Genomic DNA, 23,672 nt, shown 5'->3' with positions numbered 1-23,672 from the left:
GAAGCACACATCACACACACACACTTACACTGCACAAACGTCCCTGAAGATGCAACCACGATGCACAAGAATGGTGGCGTTCAGCATCAAAATCACGTGACGTACACACACTCACACGGACCTTTCCCCCTGTATCACTTTCCATCCCCGTCTTTTGATAGTGTTTAGTGTCACATCACACGCACCATTCCGATTGGCAGAAATCTCCCATTTGGTGTGCACACTCTGTTCTTTGGCTTGCTCTCCCAGACCGTCTTTGCTCTTTGCTTCGTTGAAAGGCTAATCGAATGGAGAAAAGCACATTACTAATGCGGGGCTGCCTCGGGATGCGCTGGCCAGGCGTAATCCGATGCAAGCATCTTACCCAACGTTAAGTGACGAAAAGGAAATCAGGATCTGAACCTGTGAAGCGCTGGACTGCAGTGTCTGATCCCGTCACACCATAGTCCTGCTGCTGGGTTACAGCTTCTCCGAGAGGATGCCTACCACGCCCCTGATGCCCCTGAGGTCGAAAAAAAAAAAAGGCTGCAAAAGTGTTCTCTAGGTGTCCCCATGGTACAGAAAACAGTGTAAGGTGTAAAGTGACCTCCGCGCATACGACGCTGAAAAGTGCCCGATTTCTGGTTTTCGCCCCCGCCCCTAAAATCCTCTGTGCACATCGCTAATTTCTGAGTAAAGCCAGATTCTTGTAAAGTTACAGAAAGACATAAACTGTATGAATGCAGATAGAGGAACTGTGTGTGTGTGTGTGTGTGTGTGTGTGTGTGTGTGTGTGTGTGTGTGTGTGCGTGTGCGTACGTGCGTGTGTGTGTGTGTGTGTGTGCGCGCGTGCCCGCCCACGTGCATGCGTGAAAGTTAATTACATTGATGAGAAAAGCCAGGGGGAGGGATTGTTCTCCCCCCTAGGAAAGAAAGAAAAGAAGAGTGACACCAAAAACAGTGGAGCAGCATTTCTGTGAAAGCGCTCACAGGCACTTTTCAAACATATGATAATCATCCCTCAATTTGATTGGTTGGCAGATAGAGGGTCAAGAAGCCAACCAATCATAATTATGTCTGCCAGCCAGCCCTGGGAGACTAGATTCAGGGTGGTGGGGTCACATGTAGGTGTGTGCATGGGCGTGTGGGCTGGACATGCACGCTCATTTGCGCGAGGGAAACATTTATAGAGATATATAGATATATAGATTATGAAGAGGTTTAATCTGTGATGTCATAGAAGTGTTAAGAGCATTATACTTTCATGGCGCGGACAATGTGAGTCTTTGCAAGACTCTCGAAAACGAAACTGCACATAAATACCCATAAAAATATGACCTTTTATTTGTAAACTTCACAAGAACATAAGAAATATAATCACCGTACCTAAGTGGGCCGTTTGCGTGCCATTTGGTCCCTGTGTGAAAAAGTAATCGGTAGACATTGAATTTCACGTCTGACTAGTGGCGCGGATCAATTTTGGCCGACGTGTCAGAAATAAAAGACAGCAAAACAGTTATCTCCCATTGCTTCTAATGCAATTGTTCCGTTCCGGACCGAGAACGGGCCTCGCCTTCCCTCGCGCTTACAGCTAAATTAAACCCAGCTTCACTGTGACACTCCTGCCAGTGGGACACTTGAGAATGTTAGTTTCTGCAAACTGTGCATCTCTGCGTGTGTGCATTATGTACCTGCACTTTGTTTTCACGCATGTGCTATTGTCCTGAGAGAGAGAAAGAGAGGGTGTGTGTGTGTGTGTGTGTGTGTGTGTGTGTGTGTGTGTGTGTGTGGGGGTGTGCGTGTGCATGTGCGCGTGCGAGAGCATTCCCGAGGGAATGCCCGAGTGGTTGTTGGGTGCGTGTGTTTGCTTAAATGTGCATCTATTTACCTTGTGCGCTGCTATGTGTTTACTGACTCCGGCGTGTTGCAGTCTCTTTCATTTTATTGACACTTTCGACCCCGTCTCACTTCAGCCCTCGCTGTCCAATTGTCTCTCCCTCTCTCTCTCCTCCCCCTCTCTATCGCCACGCCGTGGGGTGTCGTCGTAACTTCAGCTTTGTGAGGGTCCATGGTTCTACCAGGTAACAGGCAGCTTACTCACTGAATGGATACAGGGCTCTATAGAATAGAGAACATGAATTGGATTTTGAAGTAGAAGGTAAAAGGTACATCAGAGGAAGAGGAGTCGATTTTTATTGATAAAGTACATTTGCATAGCATTCACCCAAAATGTGCCCGCTGCATTCAAATACGTTAAAACACAGCTACTCTCGGCTTTAAACTAAAATTTTTTCTTTGGGGGTTTGAAAGTTAGAATCCATACTATTTGTATTTTAAAATAAAACAATATCATTTACCCTCTTCTACATCAATATGGCTGTAATGGTACAGACTGAGGACGACGTGTCAGTGTGCTTTAGGATAGAAGGGGCTTCAGCCGAAACAAAAAGAACACCAGTGCGTTTAATATTTTAAAAATATTGTGATATTAAAAGAAAGGCACGGTTGGTTGCAGTTGCTTTCCTAAAGAAGAATATACGGCGTCTCGGAACAGGCCAGAGGGTTATACTACGAAGCATGAATAATCTGGCATCCGGTTATGCTCAGTTTGATTTACATAACAGCCCGGCGCCAAATGTGCAGAAGTTTATAGGAACAATTTGGAGAAGGGATTTGACCTGTTAGAGAAAATTCAAACGGACCACAGCGGATTATCCACCCTGGCGTGCCCCTCGAAATTATTTATTTTTAATGTTTCGCTTCATACCCATTCTGCCTCTGTAAAACACCGAATACTCCTGCACGCTCCACAGTCGGCGGCCGGCGACTGTTATGTAATTCCAAACGGCCGACCGTCTAATATCACTCTGTGAATCACCCCCAAGAAGTGTTCCTCTTGGAGAGACAGGAGCCGTTGTTGTGGCAGCTGAGGCAGGCGCCGGAACGTGCCGCCTGGAAGGCAAACGGCGCCAGGAGTGGTCCAGCTGCTCGACACAGGCTCACCTGTGCTTTATTTACTCCGGATTAAACTGTGTATTTAGGCCCTCCGAGTCCCAACGGGAGGAGTAGCGGAGACGTCTGCGGGGAGGTTGAGTTTGAGACGAAATATGTTTATTTGCTTGTTTGACTGAGAGCGGAGGCCAACCGCAGGAGCTACTTTGGTTATTCACAGTGCGCTTATTATACGGTTATGATTTATTTTTTATTTTTTTTATTTGATGTAAAATAACATGAAAGCACTTGAAGGAAGCGTGAGTTTGCTTTTGTTTGCCTCCATAACAACCGCGTTGACTAAAGCGGGCCTGTATTTTCGGCCCCTCTCAAGAGTCTCAGTCAACCTTTCTGATTGGTCAAATGCCTGAAATTTGTGTTTGATTTACTATATACTTAAAGGAAAGCATCCAGCGGAGAACGGCACCGGTTCTCCTTGAACTCCGGTGTATAATAATTTAGCCGTCAAATTTAGCTGAAAATGCCCCGTAAATAAAGCGTATGAGAATATCATGCGAAACGACAGTAAGACGGACGTCTAGTAGTAACAGCGCACTGCAGTGGCGGCTCAGTTACTTGTCGTCTGATTGTCGCCTGAATTTCTCTCCCTCTCTCTCTCTCTCTCTCTCTCTCTCTCTCTCTCTCTCTCTCGACTCATTTCACACGACGTGGGTGAGCCCCCTCTTGGAGGGGTCAGCACCCTGGACAGCCGGCGTAGCTTCCAGCTGAACTGCTGCTTCTTAAGCACCACGGACAGCGCCCGCGGCCACATTTCAATGACGTTATCCAGAGCGACAGCGCAGGACAAGCACCAAATCGAGAGTTGTCATTCTGAACGCCCTCAACATGTTACCGTGTGGAAGGGCTTTCGGCGTCGGCGAAAAAGCAGGTGAAGAAAATAGATGGACCCTCATTACGTGACGGGAGCGGGCACCTGCAGCCGGGTGACTCCGGGCGCAGAGGAAAGGTGGAGCCATAACACCCGGATGAGAAAAAAGCTCCGGGACGATCACGCTCTAGAATTCTAGCAGTGGTGGAAGAAGTACCGAGACCTTTTACTTTACAGGGCGTGAACCCTGTCGCGCCCTGACACAAAATCACTGTGGTTGGAAAGGAAAGTACCAGATTGACATTTGCACTTAAGTTAAAACGTACTTAAAGTATTAAAAGCAAAAGTGCTTCCATAAAGTACTAACAAATCCAATGCCCTGACATACTGCAACACAGCCTGTAATACTTTATAAAGTACTGCTCTGCCTTTCTTTATGCAGAATGTTTGTTACATATTGACAAAGAATAGTGATGAAGGTGTCCTGGCAATTTACATAATAGTAATCTACATTTAATTTACATCCTAGTCATTTATTTCAGCACCTGCATTAGTAGTACGGCGGTGTGTAGTTTGAGAGTAAAAATAATGATTTTACACTCAAGGTTGCAGTGTTCGAATCTCGACGTACTTCTTCAACACTGAGACTGATGCCTCCGTGTGTGGGTGTGCGTGCGTGCTCGCGCGTGTGCGTGCACGTGGGTTCAGGTGGTGGAAGGGGGGGCGTGAAAGGCCCCGGGGTGGGGGGGGGGGGGGACGCCGATCAGACCACCAGGGACCAAGGGAAGAACGTCTTCGTTGCTGCTCACGCTGACGTTTCCTCCCCTTTTTCTCTCTCCTCGCCTTGTTTTTCCACCCTCACTTCTCACTTCTTCTCTGTTTTCCTTCACCTCTGGCTCTGTTTGAGTTTTTTATGCAACTGATGTACAAGTAGCTCCACCTAGTGGCCAATGTGTTGCATAACAGCTGTGTCGTGCGCGTACGCTCAGATTTGCAGGACAATTATCGTTATGAGGAAACCTTAGAGGTCACCATTTATACTCATTTTAAGCGAGCTAATATAGGCCTGAGAGGTCCCCAAAACATCTTTTTGAAGTTTTTTTTTTTTGCAGAAAATACCTCTCAGATTATGCATTCCAGCCATTCTAGCGTGCCTCTACACCCCTCTGTTTCAGTCATTTTTCCGATGGGTTGTTTCTCTGCGTCTGTAGCTTTAAGTGCAAATGAGCTGCTGAGCCCACACCCCCGGCGGTGAAATGACCTCCGTCATTCACGACGAGTCAGTAAACTTTGTGTGAATCTCTATAAAATCGGCAGCAAGAAACACTCTGGAGACATCGCCGCGACACCACCCGTTCTGTCATTTTACGCTCCCGTTTTTTAAGAGCATTGATAAGATGGAGTTCATCTTCCAGACATTCAACTCACATACTAATACCCTAAACTCTATTGTGGATCCTGCAGCAAGTAACTTTCTAGAAAATTACATCTATTATATTACCTCAGCTATTAGCGTTGGTTTGGTGCTTAACGTCAAACGAAACAAACGGCACAATTATATTTTAAATACTGACTTATTTCCCTCGTCTGCAGTTTTGTCACGGTTTGGAACGTTGCCATCGAATTAACTTCATCGCCTCCGCTCTTCTGTCCTCTGAGGCCGGGGGCCGACGTCAAGTCAAGTCAAGTGGAGTCACACTTTATTTATAAAGCGCATTTGACACCAGGGCAACACAATGCGCTTTACAGAGAAATACAATCAAAGAAAATATGTCAAATGTTTGTGCAACCATACGGACAGTCGGTGCAGAATAAACAAATCTCACAGCATAGAGAACACACACACACACACACACAGACACACACACACACACACACACAAATACTTGGGAGAAAAAAATGGCACACCTTCACAAAGGCAGTTCTTAGGCCGTGGGTGGAGATACTCAGAACAGGGGGTGGTGTCATTCTAATGAGCCCCTACTTGTCGTATATATACACTGTACCTGCAGTCCTGAGAGAGATATATACACAGGACTGTGTGTATATATATATATATATATATATATATATATATATATATACATACATATATATATACAGTATATATATATATATACATACATATATATATACAGTATATATATACTGTATATGTATATATATATAAATATATACACACAGTATATACAGAATATATACAGTATATATACTGTATATGATGTGTGTGTATATATATATACTGTATACATTTAGAACTAAATAAATAAATGTAAAAATCTAAATAAAATCTAAAAATAACATAATAAATGTCAATGTCATTAGCCACTCTTAAATTCAGCCTATATTACAGGACTACGCCAAACGTCAACAATATGCAGACTGTCGACGTTTGTCTTGTTGAAGAGATACATTGTCAGACTCAGATTGTCTAACTGAGCGTTTTCTGAGGATTAACTGGACCGGTGCATGCAAACTGGACTGACTGGACAGTGGGAGCAGCTCCATCTGGTTGCATTACTTCATTGCATTGTCCCGTTCGGTTCATTTGCACACTGATAAAAGGGCAGCGCTTAAAACAATACAGATGATGAATCTTTATGAAAATGGAGTGGAAAATATTGATTTGTGAGTCAATTCCTTCAGAATTTAGAAAAACACCACAACGACAACACAAAATGAACAAACAAGATTTGAAAAAAAAAAAAAAGGGCGACGACAGCGTTTTGAAACAACAAGTCAACACCCAATCCAGATCTGGATTCCGGGCTAAAAAACACCAGAACACAACAGCAGTAGAAGGAAGGCTATCAACCGCGAGTCCCAGGGGGAATGATACCAATTTAATTTGGCTGAAAAGCACTTCAGCGCACACATAACGTTTTGTTTGTGCTCAAGGTGATGCTTTACTTTTATTTATAAACCGTATGGACGAATCTTTTGGGGTCATTACTGTAAAACATAGTTATTGACATGTAGTCCATTGCTGTTTTCAACCCTCTTGCTCTCTCTCTCTCTCTCTCGCTCTCTCTCTGCTGAGGGGGATCCGGCTGGAGATTCACCGCGTTGGAGTGGAGCAGACTTGCGGCCTCCTGGTGCTTCTGTGTGTGTTTGTGTTTGTGTGTGTGTGTGTGTGTGTGTGTGTGTGTGTGTGTGTGTGTGCATGGGTATATGTGTCAGTGTGTGTGTGTGTGTGTGTGTGTGTGTCAGTGTGACATTGTTTGCCTTGGACCGGCCGTCGCAGATCGACTCATACTCTTCGTTCCTCTCTTCCAGTTTGGCCCAGTGTCAAAAGGTGACCACAAAAACCACAAAAACCCTATCCCCTAACCCTAACCCTAACCCATGTGCATGAGCTCTTCATTTTGTAAATGATCAGGAGCCGCCACCTTCGCCAAACCTCACAGCTCCGGGAGGTCTGCCTGTCCGTCCATTTACTTCAACTGCTCCATTCTTATTAGATTACGTTCCGTCGTGCCGTTCCGCGGACGCATCGGCAGAAGCGACGGACACAGAGTTTGTCACGGATGGTAAATAATTATTGAAATAATCCTATTAATTGTACCTTGCTGGACCCTCAGCGCGATTCACTGGGATGGATGTAAAAGTTGCCAGGGACCAGGCAGTGGCTGTTAATAGCGACAACGTGACGGAGCCACGCGGCTCAGGAGACGGAAACAACATTCATTTCAACTAAAGTCGCGTTTTCACTCCGCGGTTTTTTTGTTTTTTTTTAATCTTCAACAAATTCAACGTGACCGCGCGAGAAGCCCCCGCAAAGCGGCGGGGTCGGGCGGGGTCGGGCGGGGTCAACCCGCCGTGAAGCCGCTGCAGCAATAAAGCAAACGACCAAACGGTGTTGAGCGACCACGCGGGCGATGCAGTTTAACGAGGGCTGTCTTCGTTTGCGTTACGGTCACGTCATAGAAGCAGCTCACGAATCCCCGGGGAGAAGTCCGGCGAATATCTTAGTGTTTATATTTAAGTACATAGAAATAGACCAAATTTAAAACGCAGAAATGGAAAAGTTAATTATTAATTAATAAATAATTAAATGCAGCACCGTATTGTGGAAATGGCTTCTGAATAAAAAAAAAAATATATATATATATATATATATATATATATATATATATATATATATATATATATATATATATATATATATATATGTGTGTGTGTGGTTTTTCAGGCATTAATTATAAATACAATTCTCCATTTAATTCACTTAATGTCGTTTCATCCTGTTTTTATTTAAATAATTTCACTTTCAGTAATCGTCAGTCGCGGCGCTCGTCGTTCTCCCAACTCTCCCACGTGACTCGAACGCAGCGCCGTCGGGTCGCAGCCCAGCTGGAGGTCCGCTGCCGTAAGTTGAGCGAGTTGGGAGAAGCGAGCCACCGCGGCGTCGTGGGGACTGTGCCGCGGAGGGATGTGACTTTCCGCCGGCCGCGGTTCCATAGCTGTGTCCTGCTGGTCGCGGAGAATCGGAGCGCCGCGCCGCGTCGCCCCGGCCGAAGCCGCCGAAGCCCCGCAGCGGCGCTGGTCGCGTCCCGGCCGCGGCGTCGGGGTAAGCGCTAGCCCGGCTAGCCTCGCGAGGTAGCGACGGGCGGCTGGGACCCGGCAGCGCGAAGCTGGCAACGAGCGAACCGACACGAAGTTGGTCGGTTTCATCGCGACGTTATTCCTCAAAATGTTGCGTGAGCGTTTGATTGACAATACGCGCAACATTTGAGAAGTGACAACTCCTCTGCACGCAGCGCAGCGTACAGCAGAGCTACCGCTAACGTTAGCTAGGTGGCTAGATCCGGGCCATGATTTATCGCACTCAGTGATTTTTTTTTTATTATGTTTTTTTCCACGAGGATCGCTGATTTTATCAAGGGTTTGAATAAATACACATTTGTGATGGTTAACAGCGGCTGCTATACGCCGACAAAACAGCACAGAAAAGTCAAACTGTGCATGTTGGTGTTATTTGACATCACCCTGTCCAGAATGTCCATTTATAAATATACCCACAGTCAATACCAGGAACCACACTGCCGGAGCCCCTGTTATTTCCTTTTACTTGACCCTGTGTATAGAATCATAGTTTGTGTATTCTGTATATTTAGACTGTTAGACACATCGATGCGTCAGTCAACCCCCAGGTAAGAAATAACATTAAATCTATTAAATAAAAAAATACCAACGAACCTATTTGTCCACAATTCACATTCTGACAAAGGTAGGAGATTATGCAGGCTTGCATGAATATAACAAATAAAATGTGCCTAAATGTTATGTACCTGGGTGGAAAACATAGACAAAAACAGACAAATATATATATATATATATATATATAAAGTGTTGGAAAAAATCTTACATCCCCCTTTCTGACTCGGGTGGCAGCCCAAGCAGCCAAAAGAGGAGTTAGGAGTATAGCCTTGACGTTGGAGCATCGTGGTTGTCGGATATATATTTTTAATGCGACAATGCATCTACAACAACTATTGACGGGGTCATTTCCTTGTACATGGAAATATACTTTGCCCAATAAAGCACTTCCGATTCTGCAGCGGTGGGAGGGCATCATGCTTAGAAGGCTTCCTGTTACGTGAGACCGCTGTGATGACACTTCTCACAATTCTGTCGTTTATGAATACACACATTTTTGTTATCCACTTGGTAGGACTTCAACAAAATCAAGCAACAGGGTGGCTTTTGCTGGAGGGAGTCGGGAGAAGTTTTGGTTGTGAAACGTTTGACCCAGATCAAGGGTTTGGAAAGTCCTCTGTCTGGTCCTGATGTTTGACTTGCAGCTCATGTTGCTGTGGGCTGATCGTGACGCTCTGTTAATTTGTGTTTGTTTGCCGTTAAGATAAGGTTAGATGCATTTTGTGCACAAGCTGGTTAAGTCATTTAGATTCCCGGTTTAAGATCAAATAAATCGGCATTTGGAGGTTCTCCCCCAATACACACTTTAATAATAACATTTATTTTTGTGGCACCTTTCATACACAATGTGCATTACATTTATAAAACTCCAAACAAATAGTAATAATAAAACATTTTGGGGGAAAAGCTGAATGCATTTAATAAAAATAAGTAAATATTATACTCAATTTCAGTTTTAGATCATCAATTCAGGCCTTGAAGTATCACGATAATTTCCCTTTAATTAACGGTCTTCAATTCACTTACTTGTCAAGTAATTTGGCTGACGCCTCTGCATTTTTTATTCTGATAAGTGATTCGATATATGCCGTGATGAAAGATGACAAGAGTGGAAAATTGATCTTCATGCTTGTAGTTGAATTTGTCATATCTATAATGGGATGTGTTTGTTTTTTTTCTTTCTCTAACTGTGTATCGCACTGACTCTGCATGCCAGAGTTCTCAGACTAAAACTGAAAAATAAGTGATCTGTGCACAGACCGAGATCCACAGCAAATCTTCTATAAATCTAGTATTTATTCATATCCCAATAATACAATTCTATGCAATGCCTGCCGTCATTTGCTTATTTAATTTCAGTGTCACAAATATCTGAAATGTTATTACCGTACAGTCTAAAGTGGAACATGAATATCATATAACTTGGAAAGGAACCAAACAGAATTCATGAGATGTTTTAATAGCAGCCCATTGGAATATTCAGATGGCGCAGTAAAAATGAAGACACAAAGGAACAGGAGTGTCATGTTAAGTTCACATTTTCTTTCTGTGTAAACAATTTCCCTGACATTAGGTAATGAAAGAGGAAGATTGTTGGCAGCTCTTATCAGTGGAGCGTCTCGTTGGGAAGCTTCTAATTGGTCAGAATCCTCAGAGGGAAAGTTTGTTTATATAACTCTGTTCACCGGGTGGCTGGAGTTTTCCCCTGTTTCCGAGCACCGAGTTTCACTGTAAGTCTCACATGTTCAAACTTGATGCGACAGTTTGTGCAGACTGCATGAGCAACGCAGGTTGACTTTTGCTATAAAATTGCACTCCTTGAAATTGCAATGTGAGCGCATATAAAAAATATTTATTGTTCATCCCAAGCTTTAACTCACTATCCTTTAAACCTTGTGTATACTGCAAAAAACGATGTGCACATGGTTATGTACCTACTACATTGGGTGTTCAATACTAGAAACTCTCCGTAGACGTCCATGTTTTGTTGAACTGCCAATAGAATACATTTAGCTCGGAAGTGGGGAATACCGGCTTGGAATTACCGGGTTCCGAATTCCGTGGAACGTAAAATACTGACCAAACCCCCTTCAGATCTGGCGTCTTAATCAAGACATATCCGGAAATCCAGATTGTTTGTACATAAGTAGATAAGACTGCATTGCAGCAACACCTACTATCTACATGTATCTACTGAGGACGTGAGATCCGATTTCACTTCTCTTCTCAATCTGCAAATGATGGAGTATCACTTCCACAGTTACTCTGTTACACCCACTCAAGGCTGGCGTCCATCTTTGCGAGGCGAGCCGGTCTGCTTGAGGGTGTGGACCGTTAGCACATTGTTGCATGCACATAAATACTCAGATTACCGATAAGGCTATGACTATTTTGTTTTGAGTGAAAATATGCAACGTGCCTATAGTTCCGTTTCTGTCAGCGACACTCAAATTTCGCTGACAGTTTTTTCCGGCGTGGGAAAATGGTTGAGTCACTGAGCCTGCTTCACTATTCTAGCTTTAAGGCACATTTTACAGCTGTAAGAACTCCCCTTTGACTTGTTTTGTTAGAAGCCAGTGGATGCCAGTGTGCTCTTCTGATGGGAGGTTCTTCCATTGACATTCCCATCAATGTCTTTAACTTCTGTCCGAGACACATTTGGACTGGTGCCAATACTGGTATCAGATATGGAACCACTATGAGGCTCAAGTAGGGCACTGGCATATCCCCAAAACAAAACTCTAGCACCAATATCAGATATTAAAGACACAAACTTGATTCTCTGCCTGTTCTGCAAACAAAAGCATGAAAAATGAATTCCAGGATGTTGGCCTGAGGTTTTTGGACCTCAAACTGATCTCTGATAATCTGCTAGCTATTCAATGTCAGTTGGTTTAGGATTCAGAGACACAATCTGTATTGAAAAAGTGGTATTGTGCACCACGCCAGACTGGGGATGTAACGGTATGGGTTCGTTTTACAGTATTAATTCCCCCCCTTCATTTTCTGTTTATTCGTGGGAAGGATCAGCGCCAGAACTGCTTTACACCAGTAGTTTGCGATGCGGTGCTTTACGTAACTTGACCGCGTATGGGAGCAAGTTTAATATAATAATAAAACAACATAGGGTGAGGTGAATTAAAGGTTACATCTTCAATTTTGCAACACAAATTACCGTGGTTGCTTGATGCCTCAGTTTAGCCTTAAACGGTATAACGTTACATCCCTATACCACACACAATACCACTTTAGTGTTTGATTTTCAATTGTTTTTCAAATTGTTGAAATTAATGATTCTTTAGAGAGTGCCCCAAATCTCTGCCTTCCGGTGCTTTGTAGCACTCATTCCCAGCAGCTCTAAATTTACAAAAGCTGTCAGTGGAAACTGGCAGATGCTCCCAGAGTCGGCTGAATATATAACTCTTATTGAGAGTAGCCTAATTCTTGAATTCGATTATGCAGATTTTATAGCTTGTGCGCAGACAATGTTGCCCTCTGTTCTTGCTCCTTTATGCAATGCTCGTTTAGATAACCGTTTAGTGTGACATTGCTGTGTTCAAGTACCCTAACAGCTGATCGCAGTACTAGTCTCACAGACACACGACGAGTCACTACAATGCGCCATTATCTGAGTTCAAGTCAAAGCAAGTTTTGATTCTCACAGCTCTATATATCTATATTACACATCAGTTGAGTTGAGAAAAATTGGATGGATTTTAGATTTCAATTTTTATGTTCCAGTCTTAAATGCCAATGAATGGTTCTTCTGCGTTAGGTTGACAAGTTTTATTTTATGCCATCATTATAGCACAAGATGGACAAAGGAAAACAATTAAATTGTTAACCACAATGTGGTGTATCAGAATGTTATGATCGTGACAGCCCTTATTATTATTATTATTATTATTATTATTATTTTCATCATCAACATACTTGTCTTGACTTCACTCAAAGGTGCCATTTTGCTGATGTCCTGTATCCCAGCTATGGACACGGCGACGTCCACCTGCCCCCCCGTGCACCAGAATGGTTCAGCCCATCGGGATGCTGAGCAGGCCAGGTCGGCCGCCCCAGTCCTCAGGCTTCACCTGTACCACGTCGGCCAGGGGGGCAGCGACGGCAGCACCCTCAGCCACCCACCGGGGGAATACATCGCCGAGGACCTCTGCATAGAAGCAGCCAAGGCGTGTGGTGAGTATCTGCGGTGGTGGTTGCCATTCATCCAGTGATGCGATGGAAACCTTGCTTCCAGAGATAAGGTTATCAGGCAGCCACAGGAAAACCTCTCTGGAGGGAAGTTGGACGTTTATCGCCAAGGCTAACCAAACACCACGCTTTATTTCCAGTCAGTCTACCTTGTTTACTCTTGCTAGGCATAAGCAAAAAGCGATGGCTTTGTTTACAATGGAGTCTTTGCCAGAGGCACACATCTATAGTCAATAACACCATAAATGCTACTATTCCAAAAGAGAAGGGAGAAAGTGGACTCGCCTGCATCTCATAATTGGCTGTAGGTGTTTAATGATAAACAAAGTACAATTTACATTCTGTCCACACTTTATTGACCTTTTGTTCACCTCTATTAAGACCAGAAACAAGTAGCTTCGGAAGGTGTGTCTTCAGGCGAGGTCTATTTCACTCCTCCTAGCTGACAAGGAAAAGTAGAAGATAAATTAGAATGTATACTTGGAACGTGGACTGAACTGTGGTTTTAAGCCTTGCTAAAGCGCTTGTAAGGGTAACTCCAACTTCCCTTCACACCGATCTGCTCTCAATGTGCATTGCTCTCATTGTGCGGAGTTTGCTTTGAAATGTTTTTCAGAGGGCATGAAACTACACATTTAAAATGATCACACCCAGTCTGTGTTGAATATAGTCGTTGCCTTATTCTGCTGTTATATCTATTTCCCTTTGTTTTCCTGCAAATGTTTTGTTGTACTGAAAAGTGTGCTAGAAAGAAAATGAAAATAAATTTGTTATTGGTAGTAGTATTAACACAATTTTGGGATCATAACTGAAATATTCAGTTATCATCAAAGTTAAAGACCTGTGTGTTTATCAGGTTCAGTAATTTGTTTTATATTTTAAACAACATCAGATATGATGAAACACAAAGTTTTAAAACTGGAACAATTACACTCTTGGAGCGGGAAGTACAACATGTTAAGTTGTCTTTAGGTTGCGGAGCAATTTTCGAGAGTACAAGAGCACATGAGCACAGTATGTGAACTAATATAAGTATCTGTAATATTCCTTCCATAATCAATATTATTGTTATTACTGTTTGAGGAAAGTTTAGGTTCTACTCGCTGGCAAAACTAAAAATAGACTTTTTGCCTTTAGGTGTTTCCCCTCTGTACTGCAGTGTTTTTGGTCTTTTCCGAGAGCGGGACGGTGTGTGGTTCTCGCCAAACCACATCTTCCAGCTGGATGAAACGGCTTCAGAAGACGTATTTTTTCGAATAAGGTACGCTGAACTATCAATGCTACTGCATGCACCGGGGCTATTAAACTACATTAGGTTGGGGGCAAGATTATGAACCTGTTACTAGCTTTGGCTTCCTACAAATCAATGTTTTTGTTGTAAAAGTGTACACTTAAGACAATGTAAAAGAAAATGCACAAACACAGAAAATGTCAAATCTAATAACAATGTATTTTTTCTGTATTATTTGCTCATTTGTTTTATGCTGCGTCTCCATAGCCACATGTTTGGCGTTGTATTTTAATTACTTCCACTCTGTAGGTATTTTTTCCAATTACTTACAGAACTTCTAACTATGAGCAAGAAACCTTTTGTAACTTGGTCAACTGATAAATAAATGTTTTCTCAGTTGGTCCTGAGTTTACATGCCCCATAACACGTGCGTTAGATGTAATATGCCAGACTAAAAATATACAGTAGTTTGAAAGTGCGATGAGTGATGGCAGTACAGCGTGGGAAACTTTCTGTTTTTATTGGAGAACATTTTGTCATTTTTATAAATTTTTTGCTAAACTTATATCTTGTCAAGGGCCAATCTAGAATCATGCACGGGCCACATTTAGTCTCTGAATAGCAGCGACCTACACTTGTTAATGTTTTTTTTTCCCTGTATGTTTACTTTAGTGTAGCTGGTGTAATAACTATCCTAACAAATGATCTATATGTCGAACTATCCTAAAGATCCCAATCATATTAAGTCTCTCTACGACCTCATCAGGTTCTACTTCCCCTGCTGGTACAGCGGGGGGGCATCCCGGGTGTACCGCTACGGAGTCACCAAGGGGTCGGAAAGCCCTGTCCTTGATGACTCCGTCATGGCCTACCTCTTCTCACAGGTAATCGGTGCAGCTTTCAGATGCTTTACTCTAAACACTTGGTGCTGAGAGATAATATTTACCCTTTTAAAGATGCTCGCTGCAAACCGTGGTGGCTGGGGGCTGTTCGAAGTAGTTTGTTTGTGCCTGGCCTTTCAGCGTAGTGCCGTAGATCGCTAATCAGAAAATGTGCCCTGCGGCTCCTTGCCAAGTGTGGTGGCATCAGTTTGCCAGAATGTCATTTGGACGACTGAATCGGGGTTCTGCATCAGCGAGAGGACCCCGCCACCCACGAGCATCGATAAGGGCCCCCTATTTGGAGAAGCCAGCCTGATAATAAACCAAGCACATGGAAAGCGTTATATATATTTAACTTTTTGTTCGACGCCCTGTGCTGTCAAAACCAAGCTTTTTTCTTTTATCCAAAAGTGTCTTGAGTGTTCATATGTAAAATATGTATAATGAGTTTATTGTCAAATTAATTGAATTTCCTTTATCAACTTGATCATTTTGGTGTGATTTTCAGGGGGCGTGTAGCAGCAGAACATTTAGTTGTTTTGGTTTCTTGCGGCTAATTATACAATTTAATTTCATTTGATTTATTCAGACAATTTTGGAGTGCTAAGCCCTCGTGTACATACAGTCCCAGTCGTAGCCCACTGCGTTCTGCTTGCTTAAGGATCTGTTTTGGAGGCGCTCGAGGGCTTTGTCTGCTGCCATTGAATAGACCCCCCCCAGGAAATAGCGGTTTTGCGATCACAATAATTAATGCAAATTAAACAAATCTCTTGAATTTTTGGAATAGCTTGCAGATTTGCAAAATCATTAAATATGTCCAAATCACCAGGCCGCTTAAACGTGTCGCCCTGTCACCATCAGTGTATCGTCATACATACTTATTTTAATTGGTGCTTACTATATGTTGAATTGAAGATTTACTTATTATTCCACTATTCCACTATATTATTCCATTACTCAGGGTGTTATTTATTGTAACCCTGAGCCAATGGTTCTCAATGTTCGGGGGGGGGGGGGGGGGGCGTGCACTGTAATATGCATTTGGTAGTAGTCAAAAAAAGTCAAAAAATTGCTCTTTTTGGAGCAGTTAAATTTTTACACTTACACTTGTATTTTTTGTCAGCGGCCGTGCTCTTCAGTTTGTTAGTAGTTAAGATTGGCTATCTCGCTGTTTCCTTTGTTTTGTAATTGTGGTGGAACATTTTTGGGCACGGGTTAGTCAGTGTGTCACTTCCTCATCTGGCTCTTTAACAGAATTCTTTCACTCTCTTTCACAATTTTCTCAAAATCCTGTGCTGTTATTTTGTGTAGTTGGTACAAATCAATGGCAATAACAAAAACGTATAATTTTTTTTGTTAGTTGCTATGTTTTATTTATTGTTTCTATCTATTAATAAATCACACTTTACACTCTGTTTTTATTTCAGTATCTCCAATATATTTTATGCTGGGACACATTTACCAAAGTGCCTAAGACCCACCAAATAGAATTGTTATGAGCACTACACTCATCTGGGATTGCGATTAAAAAGTTATCTGTTACAAAAAATAATAGTGCCTATTTCCCTAACCTAGATAACACAGAGGCAACTTTGTGAAGAAACAAAAAAAACATTTGTTTCCCTGTAAATTCAATATTTTGAGGAAACTATGACTATAATATCCCCGACCTTGTCTTTTTTTTTTTCTTTAGTGGAGAAGCGACTTTGTCAGCGGGCTGGTGAAGGTTCCCTGCTCGCACGAGGCTCAGGAGGAGTGTCTGGGCATGGCAGTGCTTGACATGATGAAGACGGCCAAAGAGAGGGAGATGTCTCCACTGGACATCTACCACACCGTAAGGTACTCATGAAGCACAGTCGCATTGCAGACGGACCGTCAGAATCTCATTTACAACAGGAAGTGGTATATATTTTCTCAAACTTTTCACTGAAGACTTGAGAAAGCATTGTAGTTATTCTTCGAGCTAAAATGTATTGTTTTCGCATTCGCTGCCAGTGTCGGACAAACGCAATGAGTTGAGTTATGAGTTATTTTCTTCTCCGTCGCCATTTAGTGCGCAGTCAGATGTGTTGGGGGCAGGTGATACTGCGTTGAGAATTCAGATACGTAACATTTTCTCAAGTACCACAAGGACTTAAGCCTCTTTAATGTACTTTCCGCATGCAAGTGGTTCCAGTCTTGAAATAAGTTAGTAATGAGTTCATTTTCGGTGATTAAGCTGTGGTTATTATTTTCATTCTTGTTTATAGTGACACTCATTCTTGTTTATTTCCTGTGACCCCCCCCCCCCCCCTCCCCCGGCTGCATCCCAATCCAGCTACAAGTCCTTCCTGCCCAAGGACACAAGGGCACAAATCCAGGACTGTAACTTCTTGACGCGAAAACGGATTCGCTTCCGGTTCAAGCGCTTCATCCAGCAGTTCAGCCAATGCAGGGCAACAGCCCGTGACCTCAAGCTCAAGTACCTCATCAGCCTGGAGTCCTTGGAGGGGGCCTTCTACTCCGAGACTTTCCGAGTCAAGGAGCCTTCCGGCGGGCATCTCACCGTTGTGGTGGCAGCAGACAGCGGAATCCAGTGGTGTCGCGACAGTCTCAAGGACGTTGAGCCGGTGGGTACTTGCTGAGCTGGTGGGCACTTGCCATAGCAGTGCTTCCTTTGTTTCATGTGCAGGTGTTTTCTGGTACAACTGGAGTGCTATAACTAAATGCAGTCTTGCAGATTTAGAGTTGCCTCTCGGAACCCACAAGTACGGCGATCGGCCACAACATTGAAACCACTGACAGGTGAAGTGAATAACATTGATTGGCGATATATCTGGTAGCAAGTGAACAGTGAGTTCTTGAATTTGATGTGTTGGAAGCAGGAAATCTGAAAAGGATCTGAGTGACTTTGACAAGGGCCAAATTGTGATAGCTAGAGATAGCTTCCAAGCAAGGGGAACTGTCGACGTGGTCATGGGCGGCCACGGCTCATTAATGCACGTGGGGAGCCAAGGCCAGCCTGTCTGGTCTGATCCCACAGAAGAGCTACTGTAGAACAAATTGTTGATAAAGTTAATGGTGCTATGATAGAAAGGTGTCAGAACACACAGTGCATCACAGCTTGCTGCGTATGGGGCTGTGTAGCCGCAGACCAGTCAGAGTGTCCATGCTGACCCATGTCCACCACTGAGAGCACCTACATTGGGCACATGAGCATCAGAACTGGACCATGGAGTCATGAAAGAAGGTGGCCTGGTCTGATGAATCACATTTTATTTTACATCATGTGGATGGGTGGATGCGTGTGTGACGCCTACCTGGGGAAGAGATGGCACCAGGGTGTACTATGGGAAGAAGACAAGCCCCGGTGGAGGCAGTGTAATGCTCTGGGCAATGTTCTGCTGGGAAACCTTGGGTCCTGGCATTCATGTGGATGCTACTTTGACACGTAGCACCTTTCTAAACATTGTGAAGACCAAGTACAGCCCTTAATGGCAACGGTATTCCCTGCTGGCAGTGGCCTCTTTCAACAGGATAATGACCCCTGCCACACTGCAAAAATAGTTTAGGAATGGTTTGGGGGTACATGACAAAGTGTTCAAGGTGTTGACTTGGCCTCCAAATTCCCCAGATATCAATCCGATGGAGCATCTGTGGGATGTGCAACAACAAGCCCGTTCCATGGGGGCCCCACCTCGCAACTTCCACAACTTAAAGAATCTGCTGCTAACGTCCTGATGCCAGATACCACAGGACACCTTCAGAGGTCTTGTGGAGTCAATGCCTCCACGGTTCAGAGCTGTTTTGGCAGCAGACAGGAAGCTACACAATATTAGGCAGTGTTGTGGCTGATCGGTGTATATTTAGTTATCTGGATGGATGGGTGGATATATAACTGTCTTGGATAGATGGATGGATAGATAGTATTTCTTTTAACAGTACTTTTTTTTTTTTTTTAATATATCCACACTCTTCACTGCATCCTTTTGGATCTATGGTTTACTGAAAGAGGATGTCTGGAATGGACCAATAACCCTGACTGTGCTTAGATTAGTGCTGCACGATTAATGCGATCTCATTTCTAAATGACGATGACGATTTCTGATTTATCTGCATTTGCGTCAATTCAGTAGCAACAGTCGCTCCTACTCCCCTATGCATTCACGTCACGCTGCGTTCACGTGTTGACTTCTTCTCGGAAAAATACTAGTTGCGATATCAATCAAATATATTAAACAAAATTATTTTGTGTCAGTTATATGAATTTATACGAGTAATAAACTGGAGCCTCAACTTCAATAACTACCAAGCCTGCCACCGGACGCGATACCACCATGTCCAGGTCCTCCATTGGCTTCCACGCTACAAGCTGCACCAAACAGCCTCCATGCAATTTAAAAAAAATAAAAATAAATAAATAATAATTTAATAAACTACTTTTATATCAATCCACAGTTTTAATTTAAGCCATTTACGCTCGGTATTCCAGAGAAAACGGCATCTACACATGCTCCTTCACTCTCTTCACAACTTCCGCAGACATGCGCAGTAGAGTCAGCTCCAACTTCCATTGAGAGGATGGCAAAAAAAATGTTTATTATTTCTAATAAATATACATGTGTATATAAATTTATTTTATTTATAATATAAATAAAAATATTTTAACTGGCACAAAGGGGTGAATAAATAACAGCAAATAATTGAAGACGTTTTTACAGTTTGTTTTGTTTCTCCTCCAGACAGCCGTCTGCGCCACGTCTTTTTATTTTAGATCTATTATTTTTTGTTTGTTTCCTACACGTATGAAACCACATTTTTAAACACAACCGACAACTTACTGTTCCATAAAATCTGTCCGTCTCCACTGCACGTCTCCCCGATGCTTTCCTTTACTATGGGACTTAATTTTGTAAAAACTGGATGTTTTTGTGTAAATACTTTACTTGTAAATAATAAATCCTGCACATCGGCGATTGGAGTTTTGCACGACCACCCAAGCCTAGTTACAAGAGACTTTTAAGTTTAAGTCACTTGGTCATGTTTAAGTTCAAGTCAAGCACATACTTTATGTTATGTTTTCTGTTTAAGAAAGAGAACAATAAATGTTTTTATTGAAAAAATAATCGTGTGAGAATCGTGTTCTCAGTTCTTGGGGAGAAAAATCGTCATTTCACATTTTAGCTAGAATCGTGCAGCCCTGGTTCAGGTCACCTCCCCTTGAACAACTTACATATGATTGAGGTCCCCGACTTGCATACGACTGGCATCTCCCGAGAGCCATTTCTGCTGTTTCCCCTCCCCATCCCTACCCCGGCGAATCAGCTCTGATCTGCAAAGACACATAGGGAAATGATGCGTGAAAATGTGTTAGAAGCCATTCCTATGACTAATGAGTCACTTGAGTCATTAAAATAGCAGGGACTGAGATGAATTTAATAACCATTAATCTTCATTGTTTGTGAATGGACCATTTTCCCAAAAGCACACTGTTCGCCAGGACGCCATGCTCCACGATCTGAGGGATAATGCTCATTATCACAGCAACATTAATGGGCTCTTCACCAGGGCTGCAGAATAACGGGAAAACATACTGAAACTGTAATGCCAGCTGCTATCCTTTCAAATCTGCCACAGAGCTCCGCTTGTTTTTTTTATTGGGGGAATGTACTCAAAATGTTCAAAATATATGTAAACCCTGAATTCAATTTGATTTTCAGAGATTGCATTGTATGTATTAAAAGTTGTGTGGAACTCCCAGTCCATGATGTGATGTGACGTGATGATCATAGTAATTATTTTTTAATTAAATAATAATTACAATCTTTACATACAAATTTATTTATCACACAAAAACTCAGATTGGTAAAATTTGGAGGCAGTCTTCGGCTTGCTCCAATTTCCGTTGGCAGGCCTCAAGCCCAGAGAGGAGAGGGGCCCAGGACAGGACCCATATTCCACCTGAACCTCTGGAAGATTTATTTTTTTTCATTTTCACTTGTTGAAGAACGGACTCTTGAACAATTATAACGGTCATGTCATGCACTCTTAACTGTCAGTCTTTTTTATTTTACCGCAAGGAGATACAGACGTTGTGCGACTTCCCAGCTGTTACCCACATCAGTGTCAAGCAGGCCAACAAGGAAGGTGCAGCTGAGAGCCGGGTGGTCACCATCAACATGCACAGCGGCAAGAAGGTAATACTGCCTGTACACTGCAGGGCAAGATGGACCAGTTAGAACAAAATGGAAGCCCTTGCGCACACTGTTGCACCTGCTAGAGGTTTTGGCGAGTAGGTTGACGGTCCATCAGTTGTGTGCTGTACACTATTGATGATGGATCCTGTCACTTCCTGTCTCAGGAGCTCGAGTTTCCCAACCTGGCGGAGGCGCTGTCCTTCGTGTCCCTCATCGACGGCTACTACCGGTTGACTGCGGACGCCCACCATTACCTCTGCAAGGAGGTGGCGCCCCCCAGGCTTTTGGAAGCCATCGGCTCGCACTGCCACGGCCCCATCTCGTAAGTGTAGTGTGGAATAATCATGTGGGGTTTAATGCGGGTCAAAAAAGAGATAAAACTAAAATATAGGGCTGTCCCACGACTATTAGTCGTCAGTTCAAGCCATTAGTCGACTAGTCGCCCGTTTACGATATTTATTTAATTATTTAAATGCATGTTTTTGGGGCATCAGAAAATGGTTTGAGTTCCATGGCTGAGAAAGAATGTCAGAACTAACACTGTGCCACATTACAGATAATACAAAACCTAATAACCGGCCTTTAAAGGGGACCTATTATGCAAACCCCACCTTTTCAGTGCTTGTGCACATACATTTCGGCCTCTTATGGGCCTACTAAAACACAAATTGTGAAATAAGACCGGGTCAGTGGTTTGTTAGCTGTCATTTTCAGGAAATATGTCCTAAAACGAGCCGTTCAACTTGGTGCCTTACAACTACGTAGCATTGAGACGGCTGAAGCGCCACCGGATCCGCTGGATCGAAGCATCGAAGCTAGGAGCTATTCATGGGAGTTCAATTCATTCAAGTGCTCTGTTGTTGGCTGCAGAGACCACCACAAAACTTTTTAAAAGAAAGAGGAATTAATACCAAATGTCTGTGACTAAACTGCAGACGATGGAAATAGTGTGTGTGTGTGTGTGTGTGTGTGTGTGTGTGTGTGTGTGTGTGTGTGTGTGTGTGTGTGTGTGTGTGTGTGTGTGTGTGTGTGTGTGTGTGTGTGTGTGTGTGTGTGTGTGTCCCCACGTTGGGTTATTATAAGCTGCGGCACGCAATCGGCTCTGTGTTTCTCCAAACACAGCCGTAGATATATTGAGCTGATTTATTTGCCGACATTTCGGTAATTGCCCCCGAGCCCCGCCATATCCCGCGCTGCTCCAAGCTCTGCGCTGGTCCCGACACTGTGGTGGGCGACGGAACAGACTTTTAGTTGAGGCCTTGTAGATCTAATATGAGTGAAGATTCAGCAACTGGATTGTTTCTCGCCTCACGTTAGTTCAGAAACAGATTTTGGTGGACTGATAAGGTGTAATCAGTGAAATTTAACGGAGTAAATTAAACAAAACCCGGAAGCCAAGCCATTGACTCACAGAACCCGGAACTTGTTCTCAAATCCCATCGGCTCACAGAACAAGGGGCCTCGGGAGGTTGGTTCCTCCCATTGAAACAGCCCGTTTTCAGACAGGGTGGATTGGACCCATGTAAGAATGGCTCGAATGCATCACATCAGTGTTATTTTCAGCAAAAAAACTATAAAACCATGTTGTGGGGGATCTCCGAGCTAGGTAATCTGTCCACTTTAAAATATAAATTTAACTTACAAGCGCTGCACGGTGCGCTGGCATGAAGTGAGCTGCCTGTTGATTATACTGGTTAAACATTACATCCGATAAACTTATTAGGCCCTATCATTATTTTATTATTGTACACATCTAAATTACATATTGACATAATTTGCACTGAAATAGGGCGTGCAGACGATAGTTTTCTCGGTGTCGGCGTCCCCTTGTTAGGGATTTTATTGCGTTGGAGCGCACTTTTTCTTTACATAATTTGAATGCGCAAGGCTACGGGGCTCACCGGCTCTGTCTCCCCTTCCCGGTTTTCAACATTTCCTACCCAATTTTTCCGGTTTTCACCACAATTGCAATAATAATAATAATGTTACACTACTTCTCAGTGTTTACATAGATGTTTTTCATGTTCTGTCCTTCTCATTAACTAACCCAAGAAAAGAAATACCAGTTTGGTCGTGCGCGCCGGAAATGCTGACCTAAAAGATCATATTAAGATGCCAGAAATAAGCGACTTTAATAATAATTTGAAAAACGCATATGTTGCGTGCATTCGCGCATACATGTGGGCGTGCATGGCAGTGGATAGCGACGTACGTGCAGT

The 23,672-nt window shown here is 43.2% G+C and overlaps 1 protein-coding gene across 2 annotated transcripts in view; it reads left to right on the top strand.

Annotated features, from left to right (window-relative positions):
- The first annotated feature begins 8,196 nt into the window (after positions 1–8,196).
- jak2b (Janus kinase 2b) overlaps positions 8,197–23,672 on the top strand; it is a 34,815-nt gene continuing 19,339 nt past the window's right edge. The window contains exons 1-8 of one of the 2 annotated variants that reach the window (XM_080003591.1): positions 8,197–8,369; positions 12,944–13,150; positions 14,303–14,426; positions 15,163–15,280; positions 16,971–17,116; positions 17,595–17,886; positions 21,337–21,453; positions 21,618–21,775. In XM_080003591.1, the coding sequence (XP_079859717.1) occupies positions 12,946–13,150; positions 14,303–14,426; positions 15,163–15,280; positions 16,971–17,116; positions 17,595–17,886; positions 21,337–21,453; positions 21,618–21,775 (1,160 nt within the window). In that variant the 5' untranslated portion in view covers positions 8,197–8,369; positions 12,944–12,945. Of the gene's footprint in view, positions 8,370–12,913; positions 13,151–14,302; positions 14,427–15,162; positions 15,281–16,970; positions 17,117–17,594; positions 17,887–21,336; positions 21,454–21,617; positions 21,776–23,672 lie in introns of both variants that reach the window. The other variant, XM_080003590.1, reaches the window with a different exon arrangement.

This window comes from Zeus faber, assembly GCF_960531495.2.
Source record: "Zeus faber genome assembly, chromosome: 7".
Taxonomy (NCBI): domain Eukaryota; kingdom Metazoa; phylum Chordata; class Actinopteri; order Zeiformes; family Zeidae; genus Zeus; species Zeus faber.
Note: the sequence above shows the minus strand (reverse complement) of the source record. Positions and strands in the feature narration are given on the sequence as shown.